Source organism: Carcharhinus amblyrhynchos, chromosome 34, assembly GCF_965287045.1.
Source record: "Carcharhinus amblyrhynchos chromosome 34, sCarAmb.v2.hapA, whole genome shotgun sequence".
In the NCBI taxonomy this organism is placed as follows: Eukaryota; Metazoa; Chordata; class Chondrichthyes; order Carcharhiniformes; family Carcharhinidae; genus Carcharhinus; species Carcharhinus amblyrhynchos.
In genome coordinates, this window is record NC_137357.1 from 3,487,129 (window position 1) to 3,505,960 (window position 18,832).

The 18,832-nt window shown below is 48.0% G+C and overlaps 1 protein-coding gene across 1 annotated transcript in view; it reads right to left on the minus strand.

The window, feature by feature from the left end:
* Nucleotides 1–18,832, minus strand: part of ggcx (gamma-glutamyl carboxylase) — a 36,137-nt gene that overhangs the window by 11,144 nt on the left and 6,161 nt on the right. Inside the window, exons 3-9 of the mRNA XM_080217102.1 lie at nucleotides 17,590–17,748; nucleotides 15,975–16,140; nucleotides 13,166–13,244; nucleotides 10,963–11,069; nucleotides 9,204–9,367; nucleotides 4,723–5,015; nucleotides 661–792 (exon numbers count right to left, since the gene is read on the minus strand). Coding sequence (XP_080073228.1) covers nucleotides 661–792; nucleotides 4,723–5,015; nucleotides 9,204–9,367; nucleotides 10,963–11,069; nucleotides 13,166–13,244; nucleotides 15,975–16,140; nucleotides 17,590–17,748 — 1,100 coding nt within the window. The remainder of the gene's footprint in view (nucleotides 1–660; nucleotides 793–4,722; nucleotides 5,016–9,203; nucleotides 9,368–10,962; nucleotides 11,070–13,165; nucleotides 13,245–15,974; nucleotides 16,141–17,589; nucleotides 17,749–18,832) is intronic.

The following is an 18,832-nucleotide window of genomic DNA, read 5'->3' on the forward strand; positions in this document are numbered from 1 at the left end:
TCCCTCCCTAACAGCTTTCTGCGTGTACCTACACCTCACAGTCTGCAGCGGGTTCATAAACGTGCTGGAAAGTGCAGAAGGCCATTCAGCCCATTGAGCCTGCACTGACAAAATGCCACCCAGGCCCTGTCCCCATAACCCCATGTATTTCCCCTGCTAATTCCCCCAACACTAAGGAGCAATTTAGCATGGCCGATCCACCTAACCTGCACATCTTTGGATACTAAGGGGCAATTTAGCCTGGCCAATCCATCTAACCTACACATTGCTGGACACTAAGGGGCAATTTTCCAATAGCCAATCCACCTAACATCTTTGAAATTGAGAAAGGAAACTGGGACACCCGGAGGAAACCCACACAGACATGGGGAGAACGTGCAGACTCCACACAAGTGACAGTGACCCACGGCTGGAATTGAACCTGGGTCCCTGCTGCTGTGAGGCAGCAGTGCGAACCACTGTGATACCGTGCCGCCAATTTTTGGAACTGCAATCATTGTGTTACCCCTGCAATCAGTGTCAGTTTAGAATTTGACACTCAGAAGTCCTGGGGTGGGACTTGAACCTGGAACCTTGGAAGTCCAGAGGCGAGTGTGCTACCTGTTGAGCCACGCGTGGAGGGCGAGCCAGGTTAAGGGTTTTAACAACACTGTAACTCACACCAGGATTTAGGTAGCCAATCTCTCCGGTTACTCCATCCTTATAGGTTATCTTGACGTGTTGGTGGAACCTGGTATGAACCATCATATCCCAGGAATATCCATACAATCCATTTGTCCAGTTATTGTATCCCTGTAGGAAAACAGAGCGATTAAACAATTCTACTTTTCATCACAGCATCTCAAGTCATCATGAATTTTCTTCTATTCATTTGTGGGACCTGGGCGTCGCTGGCTGGGCCAGCATTTATTGCCCATCCCTAGTTGCCCTTGGAGGGCAGTTGAGAGTCAACCACATTGCTGTGGCTCTGGAGTCACATGTAGGCCAAACCGGGGTAAGGACGGCAGATTTCCTTCCCTAAAGGGCACCAGATGGGTTTTTCCGACAATGGTTTCATGGTCATCAGTAGATTCTTAATTCCAGATATTTTTTATTGAATTCAAATTCCACCATCTGCTGTGACAGGATTTGAATCCGGGTCCCCAGAACATCAGCTGAGTTTCGGGATTAATAGGGTGAAAAGGAGATGTTTGGCACACTGGCCTTCATCAGTCAGGGCACTGAGTCAGGAGTTGGCATATTACGTTACAGTTGTATAGATCATTGGTTGAGGCCAGACTTCATAGGATCCCTACAATGCAGGAGGCCATTCAGCCCATTGAGTTTGCACTGACTACAATCCCACTTAGGCCCCATTCCTGTAACCACACATATTTCCTCTGCTAATCCCCCTGACACTAGGGTCAAGTTAGCATGGCCAATCCACCTAATCCACACATCACTAAGTATTTTGTTAGTTTTGGTCTCCCTGTTACAAAAAAAAGACATTGGTAAGAGTTCAGAGAAGATTTACGAGGATGTTGCCAGGACTGGTGGGCCTGAGTTATAGGGAGAGGTTGACTAGGCTAGGACTTTATTCCTTGGAGCTCAGGAGAATGAGAGGAGACCTTATTAGAACATAGAACAGTACAGGCCCTTTGGCCCTCGATGTTGTGCTGAGCTATGTCCAAACCCAAGATCAAGCTATCCCACACCCTATCATTCTGGTGTCTTCCATGTACCTATCCAATAACCGTTTGGAAGTTCCTAAAGTGTTTGACTCCACTATCACAGCAGGCAGTGCATTCCACACCCCAACCACTCTCTGAGTGAAGAATCTACCTTGGACATCCCTCCTGTATCTCCCACCATGAACCTTGTAGGTATGCGCCCAAGTAACAGCTACATCCACCCGAGGAAATAGTCTCTGCACGTCCACTCCATCTATCCCCCAAATCATCTTATAAACCTCTACTAAGTCGCCTCTCATCCTCCTCCGCTCTAAAGAGAAAAGCCCCGGCTCCTTCAACCTTTCCTCATAAGGCCTACCCTCTAAACCAGGCAGCATCCTGGTAAATCTCCTCTGCATTCTCTCCAATGCTTCCACATCCTTCTTGTAGTGAGGTGACCAGAACTGAACACAGCAGCATAACCCCATGGCTCTTAACACTCTACAAGCCTTCTTCATGGCTCTACCTACTTGTTTGGCAATCTTCAGAGGTGTAGAAAATCTTGAGGGACCAATGTGCCTAACCAGCACGACTTTTGGACTGGGGGAGGAAACTGGAGCACCTGGAGGAAACCCATGCAGATATGGGGAGAATGTGCAGACTCCTCACAGACAGTGACCCAAGCCAGGAATTGAACCCGGGTCCTGGGCACCAAGAGGCAGCAGTGCTAACCACTGTGCCTTCAGTCCTAGGAGGATGTTTCCTGAGGGAGGGGGGAGGGGGGAGGGGGGAGGGGGGAGGGGGGAGGGGGGAGGGGGGAGGGGGGAGGGGGGAGGGGGGAGGGGGGAGGGGGGAGGGGGGAGGGGGGAGGGGGGAGGGGGGAGGGGGGAGGGGGGAGGGGGGAGGGGGGAGGGGGGAGGGGGGAGGGGGGAATGTTCTCTCTCGAGGGTGGAGAGTGTCTCTGGAACTTTCTCCTACAAGAGGCAGGGGAAATCAGAGTATCTTTAAGGCAGAGATGGATAGATTCTTGACTAACAAGAGGGGGAATGAAAGGTTATCGGGCGGGGGGGGGGCGGGGGCGCAGACAGGAAAGTGGGCTTGAAGTTACAATCAGATCAGCCAGAATGGGACGGCAGGCTCAAGGGGCCGAGTGGCCTTCTCCTGCTCCTAAGTCCTATCCCTCCCAATGGTGCATTCACTAGGACTTTGCCTGCTTGGAGAAAGAAGCAACTTGCATTGATATAGCGCCTTTCAGGGCCTCGGGACTGTTTTTCAGCTCATGATGGACACAGACTGAGGCAGATCCAGAGACCCTTGTGTTCTAAGGGGCATTCAGAAACGGAGAGGAGTTTTCAGCTGTCGAGGGCTCTTTACCCAGTCTGGCAGCAGTGTGGAATGTGTAGAAGGAGAGAGGGGGAAATTGAAAAGGATAGGTCAATGGGTAGAGGCTTATGCGGAGCGGTCTAGGAAAGAAAGAAGCCACAGGTTTCCCTCTAAACTCTCAGGATTTGTAAAGCCAACTCAGTCTCAGAGAAACACTCCCACCTAGTGGGCAGGCTGAGGAAGGGCTGCTTTCCTCACCCGTCTCCCCTCACCCACACACAGGCAGCACGGTGGCACAGTGATTAGCACCGCTCCCTCACAGCACCAGGGACCCAGGTTTGATTTCCAGCTCGGGTCACTGTCTGTGCGGAGTCTGCACATTCTCCCTGTGTCTGCATGGGTTTCCTCCGGGTGCTCCGGTTTCCTCCCACACTCCGAAAGACGTGCTGGTTAGGTGCTAAATTGTTACTCAGTGTCACCCAAACAGACACCGGAGGTGTGGCAACTCGGAAATTTTCACAATAACTTCATTGCAGTATTAATGTTAGCCTACTTGTGACACTAATAATAAAACTAAACTTCAACAAAAAAAAAGCATCCTTTCTGGTTGTATCACAGCTTGGTATGGGCTCCGGCTCTGCCCAAGATCGCAAGAAACTACAAAAGAGTCATGAACGTAGTCCATCACGCAAACCAGCCTCCCATCCACTGACTCGGTCTACACTTCCCAAAGCAGACAGCATAATCAAGGATCCCTCACACCCCAGACATTCTCTCTTCCACCTACTTCGGAAACAGACACAAAAGTCTGAGGTCACGTACCAACCGACTCAAGAACAGTTTCTTCCCTGCTGCTGTCAGACTTTTGAATGGACCTACCTCGCATTAAGTTGATCTTTCTCTACACCCTAGCTATTGACTGTAACACTACGTTCTGCACCCTCTCCTTTCCTTCTCCCCTATGTACTCGATGAACGGAATGCTTTGTCTGTATAGCATGCAAGAAACAATACTTTTCACTGTATCCCAGTACACGTGACAATAATACTTCTCACTGCATCCAAATACATGTGACAATAATAAATCAAACAATACTTTGTATGTATTGGGATACAGTGAAAAATCCAACACAGGGACAGGCCCTTCAGCCCCTGCCAATCATGAAGTCCAAACTAAACTAAAAAACCTTCTACCCTTACTCGGTCTGTATCCCTCTGGTCCCTCCCTATTTATGTACCCATCCAGATGCCTCTTAAATGTTGCTAATGTGTCTGCTTCCACTGCCACCTCTGGCAGCACGTTCCAGGCACCCACCATTCTCTGTGTGAGAAACTCCCCCCACACATCTCCCTTAAACTTACCCCCCCTCTCACCTTGAACCTGTGCCCCCTTGTAATTGACCCTTCCACCCTGGGGAAAGCCTCTGACTACCCACCCTGTCTGCGCCTCTCATCATTTTGTAGACCTCTATCCCCTCAGCCTCTGTCTTTCCAGTGAAAACAATCCCAGTTTATCCAACCTCTCCTCATAGCCCTCGAGACCAGGCAACATCCTGGTGAACCTTCTTTGCACTCTCTCCAAAGCTTCCACGTCCTTCTGGTAGTGTGGTGACCAGAACTGCACACAATACTCCAAATGTGGCCTAACCAAGGTTTTATAGAATACATCAAATCAAAGCTGGATACTTGGCTGCCCCCAACCCCTGATCCAGCCAAAGGAACACTAATGATTTTCAGATGGGACACCTTACCTGGGTGATGAAATGAGAATAGGGCAAGAAGAACTGCTCTGTGAGGTAGAGTACGGTGAAAACTGCCCCCAGACGCTGCCGCACAGTGAACCCCTTGCCGCCGGCGCGCTCCTGCTTCCCACGACTCCTGGCAGGTTCACTCTCAGCATACACGCAGGAGCTGCTCTGCTGGGGGGGCTCGGCAAGCGGCAGCAGGACCCTCAGGAAGGCTGGGAGCCTCCGAATTATTGCCCTTGGCCAGTCCACGTGGTAGAAGAGCAGAGTTGATGCCAGCATGGTATAGGAGAACATTCCTGTAAAGAGAGAGAGAGAATAACTTATGATAATAAATTGGGTCAGCTAACTTTTACACTGATTAGATATAATTGTGATGTGGATTTGCCGGCGTTGGACTGGGGTAAACACAGTAAAAAGTCTGACAACACCAGGTTTCAGTCCAACCGATCTATTTGATAGTAAACTCACTAGCTTTCGGGTTAGCCCCTTCGTCAGGTGAATGGAGAGTTCTGGCCTCAGACAGAGCATATAAAGCACAGATAGTTTACAGATAGTGCGACATGAACCCAAGATCCCATTTGAGACCGTCCTCATGTGTGCGGAACTTGGCTATCAGTCTCTGCTCAGCGACTCTGCGCTGTCGTGTGTCATCTACCTGATACATTGCAAGAAAGGATGTCCCAAAGCATGGTACATTGGGGAGACCATGCAGACACTACGACAACGGATGAATGAACATCGCTCGACAATCGCCAGGCAAGACTGTTCCCTTCCTGTTGGTGAACACTTCAGTGGTCACGGGTATTCAGCCTCTGACCTTCGGGTAAGCATTCTCCAAGGCAGCCTTCACAATACACGACAGCACAGAGACGCTGAGCAGAGACTGATAGCCAAGTTCTGCACATGAGGACGGTCTCAACAGGGATCTTGGGTCATGTCGCACTATCTGTAACCCCCGTGACTTGCCTGGGTTTGCAAAACCTCACTTACTGTCCTGTCTGGAGACAATACACATCTCTTTAACCTGTGATCAGTGCTCCTTCCACTCACATTGTTAGCCACTTTAAGACTTGAACAGCAGATTAGGTGTAAAGATTCGCATTCTAATCAGTAATCTCTAAACTGTCTGTGCTTTATATGCTCTGTCTGAGGCCAGAACTCTCCATTCACCTGACGAAGGGGCTAGCCCGAAAGCTAGTGAGTTTACTATCAAATCGATCAGTTGGACTGAAACCTGGTGTTGTCAGACTTTTTACTAGATATAATTGAGCAGTCGTGCAACGGTTATGCTTAGTTTCACCACCTTTATCTTACGCATGATATAACCTTAATCAACAGTTGTGAGTGAATCGAGATAATATCTTGGATTAGTATATGTTAATTACGTCTTATCAAATGTAAAAGTATATCTGCACCATACTCTGGCTAATAACAGTGGCTGGCATAAACATTTGCATCTCATGCATGATGAGAACTTAATCAGTAGTTGAGAGGGGACAGAGATAATACCTTGATTGCTATATGTTAATTACTTGTTATCAAATTTGAAAGTACATCTGCCTGTGTATACCTGTACTCTAGCTGGCCACTTTGACATTTCAGGGTTCTTGCTACATAGCTCACAGAATAAACAGCTGTTTGAAAAACTCTACGACCCGGCTCTTAAAGGGAAGAGAGTCATACTAAGGCTGAACACCAAATAGCCCCACAACAGGCCATCACAGGACCCAACAGTGCAGCAAAGTGGGGTCTGTGAGCTGTCTCGGTAGTTTTAACAGCTCAGTGATGCAGTATTAAGGGAGTTACAAAATTCCGATCCAAAATTATAAATTTTCCTGCCCGCACCACCCTCTGCCCAGCCAGGACCTCATTTTGTTCCCTCTCTGGCCCCTCTCTCCATCCTGCAAACCATCTCACCTTGATTGACCAAACGATTTGAAGGCTCCTTCATGCTGCGTGTGAGTGTAAGATGATCAGACTGGAGACACTCAGTCACCATGCAAAATGACATTGGATACACAGCATCCATAACAGGCCATTTGGTCCAGCCAGTCCATACTGGTACAAGTGCTCCAGTCCCATCTTTCCCATCATTTAAATCTAAATAGGCTGGAGACTAGGGTGGAGAAATAGCAAATAGAATTTAATCCTCTCTTAGAAGCACAGATTTTGATTTGACCCCTAACCCTTGCACTGTGACCTTGTTGTCCCTTCACTTACGTAGAATCATAGAAACTAGAAGCAGGTGGAGGCCATTCAGCCCTTCGAGCCTGCTCCGCCATTCATTGTGATCAAATTCAATATCGCAATTCTCCCCTTCCCCCAATCCCTTTAGCCCCAAGAGCGAAATCTAATTTCTTCCTGAAATCACGCAACATTTTCGCTTCAACTACTTTCTGTGGGAGTGAATTCCACACATTCACCACCCTCTGGGTGAAGAAATTTCTCCTCACCTCAGTTCTAAAAGGTTTACCCCTTATCCTCAAACTATGACCCCCCCACCATCGGGAACATTCTTTCTGAATCTACCCTGTCTAACCCTGTTAGAATTTTATAAGTTTCTATGAGATCCCCTCTCACTCTTCTAAACTCCAGTGAATATAATCCTAGCCAACTTAGTCTCTCCTCATATGACAGACCTGCCATCCCGGGAATCAGCCTGGTAAACCTTCGCTGTACTCCCCCTATAGCAAGGACATCTTTCCTCAGATAAGGAGACCAAAACTGCACACAATACTCCAGGTGTGGCCTCACCAACGCCCTGTACAATTGCAGTAAAACATCCCTATCCCTATACTCAAATCCTCTCGCTATGAAGGCCAACATACCATTTCCCTTCTTTACCGCCTGCTGTACCTGCACGCTTACTTTCAGCGACTGATGCACGAGGACACCAAGGTCTCGCTGAGTATCCACCTCTCTCAATTTACACCTAGTCAAATAATAATCTGTCTTCCTATTATTGCTACCAAAGTGGATAAGCTCACATTTATCCACATTATATTGTGTCTGCCATGCAGATGCCCACACACTCAGCCTTTCTGAAGCATCTGGGCTTTCTCAGTTGATGCCAGAGAGAGAGACAGAGACAAAGAGTGAGCGCTGAGAGCTGTTAGCTCTGGCAGGTGGCAGTTGCTTCTCTCCTCTTTGTGCCACTTCCCCCTTCTTTTATACCAGGATGATATATCAACATTTCCAACATTGGTTATCAAAACCATCAGATTTAAATTTAATAGGTTTTTGATATCTATGCGCCTGATTCAAACTGATTGGCTAAATTCAAAAGCCTGTTGTCTTGGTACCCCTGCTGCTTGGTCTTTAGATAAAAATGTTTCAGTTTGGGTACTGCAGAAGGATCTAGATAGGCTGGGCGAATGGGCCAGGAAATGGCAAATGGAATTTAATGTTGGCAAGTGTGAGGTGGTCCACTTTGGTAGGAAGAATGGTAGGAAGGACTATTACTTACGTGGCGAAAAACTGCAGCAGGCGACGGTGCAGAGGGACCTCGGGGTCCTTGTGCATGAGTCGCAAAAACCCAGCTTGCAGGTGCAGCAGGTAGTCAGGAAGGCAAATGGGATGCTGGCCTTCATAGCGAGGGGGATTGAATATAAAAGTAGGGAGGTCTTGCTGCAGCTGTATAGGGCATTGGTGAGGCCGCAGCTGGAGTACTGTGTGCAGTTTTGGGTGCCGCACCTGCGCAAGGATATTTTGGCCCTGGAGGGAGTGCAGAGGAGGTTTACTAGGCTGATACCGGAGTTGAGGGGATTGAGCTATGAGGAGAGGCTGAATAAACTAGGCTTGTACTCGTTAGAGTTTAGAAGAATGAGGGGAGATCTCATTGAGACGTATAAGATGATGAATGGGATGGATAGGATAGAGGTGGAGAGACTCTTCCCGCTCAAAAAAGACAGTAGGACTAGGGGGCACAGCCTCAAGATAAAGGGGATGCGGTTTAGAACAGAGTTGAGGAGGAACTTCTTCACTCAAAGGGTGGTGAATCTCTGGAATTCTCTGCCCGTTGAAGTGGTGGAGGCTGCCTCGCTAAATATTTTTAAGAAGCGGGTTGATGGGTTCTTGATAAGAGAGGGGATTAAGGGTTATGGGGAGAGGGCGGGAAAGTGGAACTGAGCTACAACAGATCAGCCATGATCTTATTGAATGGCGGGGCAGGCTCGAAGGGCTGGATGGCCTACTCCTGCTCCTATTTCTTATGTTCTTATGTACTCTATGTACTTGCATTTTAAATTTCTAAGCACAGGAAAAGCACCACCTTTTAACAGGACTATGAAATGCTTTCTCCCTCTAGTATTTTACTCTACAATTACTCAATCCAACATAACCAATTCCTGCGCTAAAGATTGTCCCTATGTCTCGTCTGGAGGAATGGCCTTCCCCATTGGATGCAATGGGAGAGGCCTGTGGAAATGTCCAAATTTGGCATCAACTGGAGATCATGAGTGAGACCGGGTGGCAGAGGTAGTTACCTATGCTGAAGAGCTGGGAATTCATGCAATGGAAGTAGGTGACGAAAACCGTGGCAAACGGGCGGGTCAGGTCAAAGAAGAGAAGGTATCCAGCTGTCAGGTCCAGGATGAGGCCTCCGCCGTGTACGACCAAAACATTCACTAGTTCCTCCGTCAGCACCAACCTGTTCAAAAAAGGTGGAAAAAACAAAAGGGGGAAGTTATAAATGCAATAAGTCCATGGAGTTCCTTTATTTACAAGACATCCACACATCAGAGTGCTCCCTGCTTCAACAGGCAGAGAGACTGACATACCTGCTTTAAATATGGAACAGGAGTCTCTGATTGAGTCCAATTGATGGCCCAATCAGGGACATCTTTTAATGCCCAATCAAAAACAAAATTAAATTAACTTAGGGACAACTCAAAAAGGGCCAAGGACTCAATCAGGGAGTTCATACTCTAGCGGACTCTCTTTATGGAGGGTAAGAGGCATCTAGATTTGCTCACAGTTAGATAAATAATATCAATAAAATGATATTGATGTGTCATCACATGTATAAAAGGGGAAAGTGAGACAAAAGAGGAGTGAAACCAGCTTCCAATCGCAGGCTGTTTCACTGCCGCATGTCACTGCTCAGCCTATCAGCAGCAAGTGGGGGAGAGAAAAGGTTTCTTGATTGGTAGAGCAGCAAACAGTGGGCTGAAGGCTGGTGGGCCAGAGAAGCACCATTTAAGTTGGGTTTGGAGCATGCGGACTCCATCAATGGCGGGGGTCAGAGCCCAGGAGACTTTGGAACCAGAGAGGGCGAGGTCTCATTAGGCAGTTATGTTGCTTACAGTGAGATTGCAGTTTGGTTATTTTGACGGTATTGGGGAGGAGACAGTCAATGAGGGTGGCACAGTGCCAGTGGTTTGCACTGCTGCCTCACAGCGCCAGGGACCCAGGTTTGATTTCGGCCTGTGCGGAATCTGCACATTCTCTGGGATTCCCCCAGTTTCCTCCCACAGTCCCAAAGATGTGCAGGTTAGGTGCACTGGCCATGCTAAATTGCCCCTTAGTCGGGGGATTAGCAGGGTAAATATGACGGGTTGCGGAAATAGGGCCTGGGTGGGGCTGTTGTCGGTGCAAGCTCAATGGGCCGAATAGCCTTCTGCACTGTATGGATTCTACAATTCTATGAGTGATGACTGAGTGGGACCGAGTGTGAGTCTGCCTTAAACCAAGTCCCAGTTTTCTCACTCACTGCAACACACTAGTACACGCACTTACCCACACACGTAGGCTGACCCTCCAACATTCTGGTCATTTCTATCGCTTAGCCTCTTATAACTTGAAAATTTATTGCTCCAACATTGTTTTGCAATATCCTTTCCTTTAAGTCTCAACTTTTCCTGAAATCCAAACCACTGTTTTGTCAAGTCTTTCTTTTTCCCGAAATCTAGCGCCACAGGTAAGGCTTACATTAATACTGCAATGAAGTTACTGTGAACTCCACAATCCGGCAGCTGTTCAGGTTACACTGAGGGAGAATTTAGCACCTAACCAGCACGTCTTTTGGAGTGTGGGAGGAAACAGGAGCACCCGGAGGAAACTCACACAGACACAGGGAGAATCTGCAATCTCCACAGACAGTGACCCGAACCGGGAATCGAACCCGGGTCCGCAGCACCGTGAGGCACCATGTGCCAATGGTGCTGAAGTAAGATGTTTATGGAAATGTGCCCTCTTCCCCACTCCCTCCCCTCAGAATCAAAAGCCTGCCTTAGAACCTCTTACCTAAAGGGATCAAACAGCCAGTGATGCGAGAGATGGTTCATGGAATATCCTTCCACCCAATCAGCATCGAGCTTCTTGATGCCAGCAATGAAATACACAATAAAGATCTGAAGAGGGAAGAAAGAACAAAATGAAGGCTCTAAAACTCCGAGGTTACCAGGAGGTCAGGAAAGATTGACATTAGCCGTATTAAGGTATGGCTCACAAACCCCAAATTATGCCAAGAAGCCCAACTAGACAAGTTTTGCTATTTTGGCACTATTGCGGTGCTTCACTCCATTTAGGAAGCTAGCAGAATAAACTTTATTTAACAATACGGTTTAACAATAACAAATGAATTAGCTCAACATTTACCAACCAAACTACGTAAACAGAGAATCATAGAACCCCTACAGTGCAGAAGGAGGCCATTCAGTCCATCGAGTATTTATCGACAATAATCCCACCCAGGCCTTCTCCCCGTAACCCCACATATTTACCCCGAATTCCCCTACCCCACACTTGTGGCTAGACTATAAGACATAGGAACAGGACGAGGCCACTCAGCCCATCGAATCTGCTCTATCATTCAATCATGGCTGATATTTTTCTCATCCCCATTCTCCTGCCTTTTTGCCATAACCCCTGATCCCCTTCTTAATCAAGAACATATCTCTGTCTTAAAGACACTCAATGACTTGGCCTCCACAGCCTCCTCTGTGGCAAAGAGTTTCATAGATTCACCACTCTCTGGCTGAAGAAATTCCTCCCTATCTTGATTCCAAAGGGTTGTTCCTTTAGCCTGAGGTTGTGCCCTCTAGCCCCTCCAACTAGCACTGCTGCCTTAAGGTCCAGGAACCTGGGTTCGATTCCCAGTCTTGGATCACTGTTTGTGTGGAGTTTGCATGTTCTCCCCGCGTCTGCGTGGGTTTCCTCCGGGTGCTCTGGTTTCCTCCCACTCCAACGATGTGCAGGTTAGGTGCATTGGCAATGCTAAATTCCGCTTACTGTCCCAGGATGCATAGGATCTAATCTAATCTGAGAGTGATTGTCAGGTTAAATGTGTTGAGTTACGGGGATAGAGACTGGGTGGGCTTGTTGTCAGTGCAGACTTGATGGGCCAAATGGCCTCCTTCTGCACTCTAAGGATTCCACAGGGCAATTTAGTATGGCCAGTCCACCTAACCTGCACATCTTTGGAGTGTGGTAGGAAACCCAAGCAGACATGGGGAGAACTTGCAGACTCCTCATGGATAATCACCTGAGGCCAGAATTGAACTGGAATCCCTGGTGCTGTGAAGCAGCAGTGCGAACCACTGTGCCACCATGTCAGCATCCTAATGCATATGACAGTAATAAATCATTAATAAGGCAATTTAGCACAGCCAATCCCCCTAACCCTAATCGGGTGGTGAAAAAGACAAATGGCACACTCACCTTTATCAATTGGGGTATAGATTATAAAAAGAGAGGTTATGTTGGAATTGTATAGAACTTTGGTGAGGCCACAGCTGGAATACTGTGTGCAGTTCTGGTCACCACATTATAGGATGTGATCGCACTGGAGGGGGTGCAGAGGAGATTCACCAGGATGCTGCCTGGGATGGAACATTTAAATTAAAAAGGGAAGTTGGATAGGCTTGGGTTGTTTTCACTGGAGCAGAGAAGACTGAGGGGTGACCTGATTGAGGTGTACAAGATTATGAAGGACGTGGACAGAGCGGAGAAGGAGCAGCTGTTCCCCTTAGTTGAAGGAACAGTCACGAGGGGATACAAGTGAGTGGGGGGAATTTGAGGAAAAAACATTTTACCCAGAGGGTGGTGAGGGTCTGGAATGCGCTGCCTGGGAGGGTGGTGGAGGCGGGATGCCTCACATCCTTTAGAAAATACCTGGATAAGCACCATGACATTCTAGGCTACAGGCCCAGAGCTGGCAACTGGGAATAGGTGGGCAGATCGGGGCCTTTCATGCATCAGTGCAGACTCAATGGGCTGAATGGCCTCTTCTACACTGTGGCATTCTGTGTTTGGCCTCCTTCCATGCTGTAACCATTCTGTGAGAGTGACACAAGGCCTGGGAAGGAGGGCAGCATAGGCCTTCAACGGTCATGTGACACACAGTAGTGCAGGGTCATGCACTCAACATGTGGTGCCAAGGACTGAGCATCATTTGACACGTGACATTCCGTGTCAGATACACAGATATGCACAGCACACCACTCACCTGTGCCCTCAACAAAGTGTAATTCCACAGTGGCACATGAGCGTTCCTCTTTCTCGGGTTCCGTAGTCCATCGACAGACCTAACAGGGATTCAAGTTAAAAAAACATGATTTACCAGTGAATGTGATATACTGTGCCTTTAATAAGTGTATTTGTGTCATGTTTCCTGCGCAGGGACTGTTTTATACTTAGCTCCGCTTATAGTGTCAATTTGCAGTGAAAAGTATTGTTTGATCTGATTTATTATTGGTCACATGTACTGGGATACAGTGAAAAGTATTGTTTCTTGCCTGCTGTACAGACAAAGCATACCGTTCATGGAGTACATAGGGAAGGAAAGGGGAAGTGCAGATGTAGCACATAGAACAGAACATAGAACATTACAGCGCAGAACAGGCCCTTCGGCCCACGATGTTGCACCGACCAATTAAAAAAATCAACGACCCTCTAACCCATACCAATCCCTTTCCATCCATAAACCTATCCACGGATCTCTTAAACGCCCCCAAACTAGGCGCATCTACAACTGCAGCAGGCAGGGCATTCCAATCCCTCACCACCCTCTGGGTAAAGAACCTACCTCTGACATCCGTCCTATAACTACCACCCCTTAATTTAAAGCTATGCCCCCTCGTGCTAGCTTTCTCCATCCGAGGAAAAAGGCTATCACTGTCCACCCTATCTAAACCTCTAATCATCTTATATGTTTCAATAAGGTCCCCTCTTAGCCGCCTTCTTTCTAACGAAAACAACCCCAAATCCCTCAGTCTCTCCTCATAGGACCTTCCGTCCATACCAGGCAACATCCTGGTAAACCTCCTCTGCACCCTCTCCAATGCCTCCACATCCTTCCTATAATGTGGGGACCAGAACTGCACACAATACTCCAAGTGCGGACGCACCAGAGTTTTGTACAGTTGCAACATGACGTTGCGGCTCCTAAATTCAATCCCCCTACCAATCAACGCCAAGACACCGTATGCCTTCCTAACTACCTTATTTACTTGATTCCCAACTTTCAGGGATCTATGTACACATACACCTAGATCCCTCTGTTCATCAACACTATTCAGAGTCCTACCGTTAGCCCTATACTCTACACATCTGTTATTCCTGCCAAAGTGAATTACCTCACACTTTTCCGCATTAAACTCCATCTGCCATCTCTCAGCCCAGCTCTGCAACTTGTCCAAGTCTCTCTGTAAACTATGACATCCCTCTTCACTATCTACCACTCCTCCGACTTTGGTGTCATCAGCAAATTTACTGATCCACCCAACTATACCCTCATCCAGATCATTTATAAAAATTACAAACTGCAGTGGCCCCAAAACAGATCCCTGAGGCACACCACTTGTAACCGAACTCCATGACGAATACTTTCCATCAACCACCACCCTCTGTCTCCTATCTGCTAGCCAATTCCTGATCCAATTAACTAAATCACCCCCAATCCCATACATCTGTATTTTCTGCAGAAGCCTTCCATGGTGAACCTTATCAAACGCCTTACTAAAGTCCATATATACCATGTCAACTGCCTTACCCCCACCCACCTCTTTGGTCACTTTCTCAAAAAACTTAATAAGGTTAGTAAGGCATGACCTACCCTTCACAAAACCGTGCTATCTCCAATCAATTCATTACTCTCTAAATAACTATAAATCCTATCCCTAATAATTTTTTCTAAAACTTTGCCCACAACAGAAATAAGACTCACCGGTCTATAATTCCCGGAGAAGTCTCTGTTTCCCTTCTTAAACAGTGGGACAACATTCGCTATCCTCCAATCCTCTGGCACTATACCTCTGACCAACGACGACCTGAAGATCAGAGCCAGAGGCTCTGCAATTGCCTCTCTTGCCTCCCAGAGAATCCTAGGGTAAATCCCGTCCGGCCCAGGGGACTTATCTATTTTCAAACCCTCAAGAATATCTAGCACATCCTCCTTATCAACTGCAATACTATCCAGTTTACAACCCTGTTACAGTCACAGCTCAGGTGTAGAGAAAAATCAGCTTAATATGCAATGGGTCCATTTAAAAGTCTGATGGCAGCAGGGAAGAAACTGTTGAGTTGGCTGGTATGTGATCAGACTTTTGCACCTCTTTCCTGTTGGAAGAAGGTGGAAGAGAGAATGTCCGGGGTGCGTGGGGTCCTTGATTACGCTGACTGCTTTGCCCGAGGCAGCAGGAAGTGTAGATGGAGTCAATGGATTGGAGACTGGTTTATGTGATGGATTGGGCTACATTCACGACCTTTTGTAGTTTCTTGCAGTCTTGGGCAGAGCAGGAGCCATACCAAGCTGTGATACAACCAGAAAGAATGCTTTCTATGGTGCATCTGTAAAAGTTTGAGAGAGTCATAGCGGACATGCTAAATTTCCTTAGCCTCCTGAGAAAGTAGAGGCGTTGGTGGGCTTTCTTAACTATAGCGTCAGCATGGGGGGGAACCAGGACAGGTTGTTGGTGATCTGGACGCCAAGGAAGTAGTTTTTTTGCAGTATGGGTCAGAACAAGAACCGAGAGGGGGTTGGTCAGTGAGAGGTCGGCAGATGCTGTCAGTCTGATCATTGAATGCAGTATCCTGATGCCACCTCCCCACCTCCACCTTGTGCCGCAAGAGCTATATCTAATTTTCGCTATAAGCAAAATGCTGGAGTACAAACAGAAAGCACCTAGCACGTAGGGGGCACATCTCACCCCTTAATCTCCAAGCCAGTGCGTTTAAACCTCCCCGCCCCCCCCCCCAACCACCAACCCCCCCCACCCAACCACCAACCCCCCCCCACCCCACCCCGAGTTTCATACCAGTATCGGTTGGCATCCATCAGGGTGAACTGGAAGCCAATGAGACCGTATAGATACGAGTGGTTGTTCCAGGCGGTTTTGTCCAGGAAGAAGTTGTACCAATAGGGAATGAGAAACATTAGGCAGGAGAGACGATAGAAGCAGCCCAGCATGATCCCAATAGCCCCTGCAGACACAGAGAGAGAGAGAGACAGACGGGTATTGAAGGGCAAATACAAGAGTCTTGACTCCTCACTCAAGGACAGCCTAGTAAGGATGGCAGATTTCCTTCCCTCAAGGGGACCAAATGAGGTTTTCCGATAGCTGACAATGGTTTCACGGCAATCAGTAGATTTTTAATTCCAGATTGAATTCAAATTCCACCATCTACCATGGCGGGATTCGAACCTGGGTCCCCCAGAACATTAGCTGAGTCTCTGGAATAATAATACGATGGCACAGTGGTTAGCACTGCTGCCTCACAGCTCCAGGGTCCTGGGTTCGATTCCTGGCTTGGGTCTGTGTGGAGGTTGCATGTTCTCCCCGTGTCTGCGTGGGTTTCCTCCGGGTGCTCCGGTTTCCTCCCACAGTCCATGCTGGTTAGGTGCTAAATTTAAATCACTAAAAGTTTAAAGTTTATTTCTGAGTGTCACAAGTCAGCTTACATTAACACTGCAACAAAGTTACTGTGAAAATCCCCTAGTCGCCACACTCCGGCATCTGTTCGGGTTACACTGAGGGAGAATTTAGCACCTAACCAGCATGGACTGTGGGAGGAAACCGGAGCACCCAGAGGAAACCCACGCAGACATGGGGACAACATGCAGACTCCACACAGACCCAAGCCAGGAATTGAACCCAGGTCACTGGCACTGTGAGGCAGCAGTGCTAACCACTGTGCCATCGTTTTATTATTCCAGAGACTCAGCTAATGTTCAGGGGGACCCGGGTTCGAATCCCGCCATGGCAGACGGTGGAATTTGAATTCAATCTGGAATTAAGAATCTACTGATGGCCGTGAAACCATTGTCGGAAAAAACCATCTGGTTCCCTTTGGGAAGGAAATCTGCTGTCCTTACCCGGTCTGGCCTATATGTGACTCCAGAGCCACAGCAATTTGGTTGACTCTCAAATATTCTTGGGAATATTTTTTCAGGACAGGTATTGAGACAACTCCCCTGCTCTTCACAGAATTGATACTTCACAAGAGGAGGCCATTCAGCCCATTGTTTCCATTCTGACTCTCCACAATAGAATCCCGAGTGCAGAAGGCCATCCAGACCATCAAGCCTGTCCCACCCAGGCTCTATCCTCACAACCCCATGTTTTTACCCTGCTAATCCTCAGTCACTAAGGGGCAATTTAGCATGGCCAATCCACCTAACCCACACATCTTTGGATACAAAGGGGCAATTTAGCATGGCCAATCCACCTAACCTGCGTATCTTGGAGTGTGGGAGGAAACCGGAGCAGACACAGGGAGAATGTGCAGACTCCACACAGATACCAAAACTGAAATCGAACCTGGGTACCTGATGGCTAACCATCGTGCCACCCAATCTACCCTTCTAACTGAAGTGCTCAATGTTTCCATGCACGAGACTCTCTCTGTGGAACCAAAGACACGAAGACTCACCCAGCCACATGGTGACAAAGACCACATACATCCAGTCCAAAGGTAAAGGCTCCAAGAAATTGAAGAGGGGGAAACGACAGACCACCAGATCGTCAAAGTACCTGGAGTCCAACGAACTCAGACCCCGCTCCTGTGGAATGTCAAGGGCCATGAGGAAGCCTGCAAGGGGGGTTGGAAACAAAAGGAGAGAAAGGCTTGAGAACATAGAACATAGAACCCTACAGTGCAGAAACAGGCCCTTCGGCCCATCAAGTCTGCACCAACCACAATCCCACCCAGACCCTATCCCCATACCCCTACACATTTACCCACTAATCCCTCTAACCTACACATCCCAGGACACTAACGGGCAATTTTAGCACGGCCAATCAACCTAACTTGCACATCTTTAGGACTGTGGGAGGAAACCCGAGCACCCGGAGGAAACCCACGCAGACACGACGAGAACGGGCAGACTCCACACAGACAGTGACCCGAGCCGGGAATCGAAACCTGGTCCCTGGAGCTGTGAAGCAGCAGTGCTAACCACTGTGCTACCATGCCGCCCAGTAGCAAAACATACAGCACAAAATGAGGCTATTCAGAGTGTGTCAGCTCCTGGAACTACCAATATCTCGATTACAAACGCAGAGAGGTCATGTTGGAGTTGTATAGGACTTTGGTGAGGCCACAGCTGGAGTACTGTGTGCGGTTCTGGTCACCACATTATAGGAAGGATGTGATTGCACTGGAGGGGGTGCAGAGGAGATTCACCAGGATGCTGCCTGGGATGGAACATTTCAGTTACGAAGAGAATTAGGTAGGTAAAATGTGCAGGTTAGGGGGGAATTGACCAAGCTAAATTGTCCCTGAGTGTCCAAAGATGTGCAGGTTAGGTGGATTGGCAATGCTAAATTGCCCCTTAGTGTCAGGGGGATTAGCAGGGTAAGTATATAGAGTTATGGGAATTGTGCTCGGTACAGATTTGATGGGCCAAATGGCCTCTTTCTGCACTGTCGGGATTCTAAGATTTACGGTTGAAATGCCTACTATCTAAGTTCACACACATCTAATAAATGTGCCTCGTGCGTGAAGGAAAGAAGTGAACAATGTGGGGTTAAAATTAATGCGCAAACAGTGCAGATTACCCCTCACTGAGATCGTCCAGGTTGGTAACTACTTGGGGATACAGTAGGCCATTCGGCCCTTCGATCCTGCTCCGCCATTCATTTTGATCATGGCTGATCATCAAGTTCAATATCCT